The sequence below is a fragment of the Glycine soja genome, chromosome 15, assembly GCF_004193775.1.
Source record: "Glycine soja cultivar W05 chromosome 15, ASM419377v2, whole genome shotgun sequence".
Classification (NCBI taxonomy): Eukaryota; Viridiplantae; Streptophyta; class Magnoliopsida; order Fabales; family Fabaceae; genus Glycine; species Glycine soja.
Genome location: NC_041016.1, coordinates 16,580,029 through 16,587,188, shown reverse-complemented (window position 1 = coordinate 16,587,188; position 7,160 = coordinate 16,580,029). Strand labels below are relative to the sequence as shown.

The 7,160-nt window shown below is 33.9% G+C and overlaps 1 protein-coding gene across 1 annotated transcript; it reads right to left on the bottom strand.

Annotated features, from left to right (window-relative positions):
* Window positions 1-206: 206 nt before the first annotated feature.
* Window positions 207-3,079, bottom strand: LOC114387207 (zinc finger CCCH domain-containing protein 48-like). The gene is made up of 7 exons (XM_028347347.1): window positions 2,094-3,079; window positions 1,600-1,785; window positions 1,398-1,499; window positions 1,152-1,301; window positions 848-1,027; window positions 617-714; window positions 207-511 (listed from the first exon to the last, which is right to left on the bottom strand). The coding sequence occupies exons 1-7, from the start codon at window positions 2,496-2,498 to the stop codon at window positions 367-369; spliced, it is 1,266 nt and encodes a 421-aa protein (XP_028203148.1). The 5' UTR covers window positions 2,499-3,079; the 3' UTR covers window positions 207-366.
* Window positions 3,080-7,160: the final 4,081 nt, after the last annotated feature.

The following is a 7,160-nucleotide window of genomic DNA, read 5'->3' as shown; positions in this document are numbered from 1 at the left end:
GCAGTAATGCCAAAATAATTGAATTACAATAACGATTTTTAACAAGAAAAACTATATTCTGGGTCGAACTTATATTTGGATTCCAAAAATGTATTCTTTGATAATGATGGAAAGAATTTGAAAACGGACTTCATTACAAACCATGTTACTTACAATAGTAATATATTTATCAAAGCAGGAGAAGATTACATCAGCTGGGAAGAATATGAAAGAATGAAATTGGTATTTCTATAAAATTGTCAATTTCTATACAATTGTTTTTACAGTGAATTTACTGCTCAGACAAATAAATTCATCCTTATCACCATCTGCTTCAAGAGGAAATAGATGGGTTAATACAACTCCAATGTTGAAAGGAAACACATGTCAAGAGGATGCCACCTTGGGTACCTCCAACCATTTCCACACCATCAGCAAACCACTCTCATCTCCAGTGAAGAAGAGGCCACCAGGACCTAACTCAATTAATGCCACATCTTTCTTGGCAAATAAACGTCCCCTCTCTGAAAATCTGTTGAAAAAACATCATCGAGGATGCAACAAAAAAAAAAAAGAAATATTACCATGACGGAGGTACAGTAACAAAAAGAAACGTGAATAATTTAGATTTACTTACGATGGCAATTCATACATGTGAACTGAATTGTCTCTGCACGAGGAAAATAATATTGGCTTTCCCTCTGCATCAGGCATCCCAAAAAGTGAAACAACACCCTGTAATATAAAAAAATCATCAACTTAGGAGATTGACCAACTCGTCCAGCATTATAAGAAATATCAGCTTGACTTCTTACACATGAAAATAAAACCAAATGATATTTCAACATAAGATTAAGTCAACGCTTACATTTTCTTCGGTGTGTGTATATATCACTTCCAAAGATCCTGCTTCAATGCAAGCCCAGACTTTAATTGTGCGGTCAGATGAACTTGACAACAGATATTGATCCCAACAGATAAGGGATGTGACTACGTCAGTATGATCATTTAGTGTCATTGTACACTGTAATGTATCCATGTCCCAGACCTGAAGAAGACAAAATAACAAGATCCCGTCGTTATAGGACAGTTCAAAGAAAATTACATATCCTGTTCTCAGAAAAAATTCTCATGTTAATAAAGAAAAATAGAATCCTCAACAACAGACATACCTTTATGCTTTGGTCCATGGACCCGGAGTACAGCATCTTGCATCCAACCGCCAGACAAACCACTGCTTTAGTGTGGCCAGTGAGTGACGCAACCAGTTCAAAAGGAGAATCAGATTTAGAGCTTCCTCTCCAAGCAAAAATGACACCATCCTGAAATTTTAAATAAAACAAATTTTAACTCACGCAGAAAAAAAGAATTCGGTTAGGGGAATATCATTGGACAATATTAATAACATGGTTAGTTACCTCTGCAGCAGCAAAGAGTGTATTGTTGCCAACAGTCATGGCACGGACTCGGCCTTTGGGTCCATCAAGAGTAAACTCTGACATGGTCTGGATATTCCAAGCCTTCACAACAACCACAGCCACATAATCAGTTTGCATGTACTACTCCTATGATTAGACATTATCATACATCAAAACAAAACAATGACAGATAAGAGCTTACCTTGACAGCATTTTGCAGACCAACAAAAATCCATGACCCCTCACTGATCAAAGAGGTAACCTCAGCACCAAGATTGATGACTTTAGCACATTGACCAGTATGGCAGTCCCATATCCTAACTGTCCCATCAGTGCTGCCAGAATAAAGTTTGTCGGATCCAACAGGAAGTGCGATGCCAGTGATAACCTGTTGTCAAAAGCTTTAATTTAACTACTACAAAAAATATTAACATGATGCGGAGGCTCACAAATTCTAGCATTTCCTAGGAAACTAGGGAAGATAATGCTTTTTCAGAAAACACTTATTCCGTTATTCTAGCATATAGTTACATTATTAAACTCTATGACTGTAATCAATAATTGTTAAAACATTAGTCGATTATTAAGTCAGATATCAATTCTGATTTAATCATTATGCTAAAAAGGAACTATGAAAGAACTTTAAATATAATTTCGGTGTGTTAAATACTAAATGGAGGTTCAAGAGTCAAGTACCTTCTTATGTTCTTGAAGTTTCGTTACGGTGGAAAACCCATCACCACGAAACCATGAATGCAGATACAGGCATTGTTCACCATGTACACAATTGTTGTTGATCCAGTATTTACATATCCTTGGTGATGATTTCTTGAAAGCCTTAGCAACCCTTGTCGCATCTCCTCTATCTCCATTATCTCTAAGCAATGCTTTCTTTGAACCATATTTCAGGGTATTCTCAGAGAAGGAATGGGGCTTTTTTCCGTAGCTATATGCAGTATTGCCATAACCACAAGCAGCAGGTGGAGATGGTGTCTCTATGTGCAAAAATCTGCAAGGATTTCTGTTACATCTTCCAGCTCTCCAATAAGAGCATGTTGTTCTACCAATGCGCTCAGTCCTTCGTGCAAACTTTGTATCCATGATATTCTAAAAAACAAACATGGCATTGTAATGACATCCCAGATCAGGTACTGTATCCTATCAATAACATTCTCCATGGCTCATGCTTTCAGTCATTAACTTGATGATTAAATCCCAGCCATAGACTTAATTCTTCATCCAAAACCCAAAACCTTTTGGCTCCCAAATTTTCCATTCCCAAAATAACAATCGTAAAGCAAGTGATGAACGGCAACAAAACTATGTTGATCGAGGAAGATCAACAACATGGATCAAAGACCAATAATTTAACCCTGATCAGCAACGTCAATAGAGACTCTCCCAAAACCCCAAATTAGGGTATCGCCGATCCTTATGAAAACCCCGAAATAAATAAATTGAAAGGAACCCTAAACGCGAAACCCTATATTTGCATCGTGGAAGCGCAGAAAACTTCACTGAGATAAATGAAGTCGGATAGAACATAGATTCTCGTAGATCGTCCATCACAAACCCTAAAAGAAGTATTAGATTTTCGCGTTCGGAGAAACAAACCTGAGTGGTAGAAACGTAGCTTGATTTGTTGGAAGGATTGTTGAGAAAGAACAGAGAGCAAAATAAGGCTTCTATTTTCTTAATCAAACGTTGGTGTTTGTTGCCAATGTTGTGTTAGGCTTATTTATAGTTTCTCTGTTAGCTTGTAAAGCACGCAACAATAAGATGAGGTATAGGATTTTTTTTATTTTTATTTTTTTAAAAAAAAAGACATTTGCCGTCATATAAGGATAAATTAAGGCTTAAAAAAAGATAGTTATTTTCTTTCAAAAAAAATAATTATTTCTGAAATTTAATATTTTCAAGATAGTTTGAATTTACTTATGAAAATATTAGTTTTGAGTTTCAATTTATAAAATTATTTCTAGTGTGCGAAGTTACCTTTTGTTTGGATTAGAAATTTTAAAATTCTAGGGAATTTTAAATGCCTATAATTTAAATTGTTTTGATTTTAATTTCTATTATTTTATAAATACTTTGTTTGGATAAATTAATTTAAATTTTTTGAATTTTAAATTCTTTGTTTAGATAAGGCAATTGAATATTCTACATATGCAAAAATTTTATTTTTATATTTTAAATAGATGAAATTTTAGTATTAAACTTTATAGAAAAAAACACAATCTAGATTTGAAATATTAATTAAAAAATATTTTTCAATTTTTATTAATTTAAAAATATAAAATATTGATAATTTTAACTAAAATTGTTTTGTCTGACCACAATCGATGATGTTTTAAAATCGACATCAACCAAGACTATTTTTCGGCTGATATCAAATGGGTTTTTTTTTCTTGTCAAAGTATGCTGGAAATATTTGTCAGCTGACGTGAGTCGGGACTATTAAATTTGAAAGCTTGAATGACCTAAACATTATGGTACTTATCTATGAAAGCTTGAGTATTTTGGTTTATGGTGTGAAAGCTTATGGTACTTAATTAGCATGCACTGGTGCATGTGCGCATCATATGCTTTAGTCTAAAATGAAATTATGGCTGAGCCATGTTGGTTCTTTGGTATAGGAAGTGTCAAATGAAATTTGCTAGCAGTTTTCTGCTCAGGTGTTGGAGCTTTTATGCAGACTTTGGAGCAATTCGTGCTAGCAATTTTCTTTGGATTTGTACAATTTCCATAATAGTTAAAGCAGCTTGTAGAGTTTGAAAAATAATCACATGATTTAATGTCCTGTTCTTCTCTTTCTCTTGTAATTTACACATTGTTTTGGAGCTGGTATTTGAACTTTGAAATAAAGAGAACAAGGAATGACCATTACTAAAAGCAAAAAAGTATGTCAGCAAAATGATTGTTGAAAGTATCAAGAGAGAATTGGAACGATGTGAAGCAGAAAAGAAGGCACTGGAAAAAAGGAGACTGCTTGCAAGGAATTACTGGCTAGAGCATAGGATGAGTCTACCAAGATATCTGAAACTATCACAAATGCTAAATCTAAAGTGAGACACTTTGATAATTGCTCTCTGGTGGATGGTTTGCTTTAGTTTTATCATTTCTTCAACCAATTTGTAGGCTTCTTCCATGGTAATGATTTTAGGATAGTTTAATGACTTATATAGATTTATTAGATAATTATGCTTTAAATGTATGCAATCAACACCTGAAAAGTATGACCAATTATATGATATTTGATCAAGTTGAGCATCATTTTATTGTTCTGCAAAGTAATTGAAAGTAGATAGACCCAAATCAAATTTCAAATGAAAAACTTGAGGAACTGCAAAGTAACTGACAATAGGAACAAAACCTTGAGGAACTTCATTCACAATATTTCTTCAGCAAAACAACACTTATAATATCAAAAGATGCTACTACAAATTTCTCCTAAAATATATTTCTCCTAAAACTAACATTATAATTAAAATTGAAAAACCTAACAACACAATGTTAAATTTCTCATTTTCTTCTGCAATGCTTCAATTTGTAAGTTCAAATCGGCCACTATCATTGATTCTCTTGTGACAGAAGAAGGATTAGAAACTTAGTTTTCTTCCTGGGTTTCTCCTTGTTCTTGCAGTTCGAATAGATGTACGTCTTCCATGGTGGCATCAACGAATGATTCTACCAGAAAATGCAGAAGAACTGTCACTTGCAGACATGGAGAAATCAAAGCCCACTAGGAAGAAAATAAAGTGAGGAGAGGAAAAAGATGGAGCGAGGGGAACAAATAAGACTAGGGAGAAACACACACTTAAGACTCTACCATGTTGGAATTGAGAGGAGAAAAGCTTTAGAAACCTTAATTCGAGGAAGAATAAGCAAGTGAAGAAGAAAATATTTGACAACTTTTTAAATTTTGTATCAAAGTCCAGTCTACGTGTCACAATCTTGGATAATTTGCCACGTTGGATAGTCTATGTGGCATTAAAATTGCCAATAATGCACTTCACTAACGGCGTTACTTTCAAATTTAGCAGCAATGACTATTTTGCAAAACTTATGCAAAGATATGGACTATTTTTAACATTTCAAAAAGATAGGGACTGCAAAAGGGGTCAAAAGTCAGGGACCAAAATGTCTATTTATAAAATTATTTCTAGTGTGTGACGTTACCTTTTGTTTGGATTAGAAATTTTAAAATTCCAGGGAATTTGAAATGTTTAGAATTTAACTTGATTTGATTTTAATTTCATTTATTTTTTAAATGCTTTGTTTGGATAAATCAATTCAAATTTCTTCAATTTTAAATTCTTTGTTTGGATAAGACAATTCAATTTTCTCCTCATGCAAAATTTCAATTTTATATTTTAAATAGATGAAATTTTAATATTAAACTTTATAGAAATCAAACACAATCTAATTTTGAAATATTAATTAAAAAAATAATTTTCAATTTTTAATAATGTAAAAATATAAAATATTTATAATTTTAACTATGATTGTTTTGCCTGACCACAATTAGTGATGTTTTAAAACCTACATCAACCAAGACTATTTTTCGGTCGACATCAAATAGGTTTTTTTTTTTGTCAAAGTATGTCGAGAATATTTGTCAACTGACGTTAGTCAGGACTATTTTTCGGTAATGTTGATTGAGTCTATTTTTCAGTCGATGTTGGCTAGGTTTTGTTACCAACGTCGGCTAGGAATTGTTTGGCCAACACTCTTTAGGGTCTTTTCAAACGACATTGACCAAGACTATTTTTAGTCAATGTCGGCCTAAAATATCCTAACAGGCGTTGACAAAAATCTACCCAATATCGGCTAAAAAATAGATTGGTCGATGTCGACCATAGAACTTACCCGATGTTGGCCGAAAAATATCATTGGTCAACGTTTGTTGAAAAGTCCCTAGTTGAAGTTGGCTAAAAAATAGCCCTTACCAATGTCGGACAAAAAACCCTATCCAACATCTGCTATAAAATAGCCTTGGCTGATTTTGGGTAAAAAATAACTCTGACCGATGTCGACCGAAAAAACTCTAGTGGATGTCGACTATAAGAACCTAGTTGATGTCGACTAAAAATAGTCATGTTCGATGTCGGTAAAAAATGCCTAGCTGGTGTAAGCAGAAGAAACCCTAGCCAACATCAACCAAAAAACCAAGCTAATGTGATTAAGAAATAACTCTGGTTGATGTCAGCTAGAAAACCCTAATTGATGTCAGTAAAGAAATCCTAAACGATGTTGGCTAAGAAAATCTAGTTGACATAAACCAAAACACCCTAGCTAACAACGGCTGAATAATAACCCTAGCCGATATTGGCTAAAAAATAGCTTTGGCTAATGTTGGCTGGAAAAACCTAGTTGACGTCGGTTGAAAAGTTAGTCATGGCTGACGTCAGTAGAAAAAATCTAGTCAACGTCGGGCAAAAAAATCATTGGTTGACATCAACTGAAAAAACCTAGATGACAACGGCAAAAAAAATCATTGGCCGACGCCAGCAAAGAAATTGTTGGACAAGTGGCCTCAATAACTTGAGACGGTTGGTGAATTAAGTCTCACTAACAAACTTTTAACCCCCTTCTAAATGATAGGCTCAGAATGCAGAAGAAGAAAAAACAATCAATTTAATAATGTTCTTTAAACATGAAAGGAAAAATTGATTGCAATAACATAAATGAGATAAGGGAAGAGAGAAATGCAAACTCGATTTATACTGGTTCGGCCACTTCCCATGCCTACGTCTAGTCCTC

Excerpts from the sequence above, each read along its gene's own strand:
- LOC114387207 (XM_028347347.1), bottom strand. The coding sequence starts at position 2,498 with ATGGATACAAAGTTTGCACGAAGGACTGAGCGCATTGGTAGAACAACA. Across the intron at positions 1,302-1,397 it reads CACTCTTTGCTGCTGCAGAG|GATGGTGTCATTTTTGCTTG; the intron begins GTAACTAACCAT and ends TTAAAATTTCAG. Across the intron at positions 1,028-1,151 it reads CCATGGACCAAAGCATAAAG|GTCTGGGACATGGATACATT; the intron begins GTATGTCTGTTG and ends TGTCTTCTTCAG.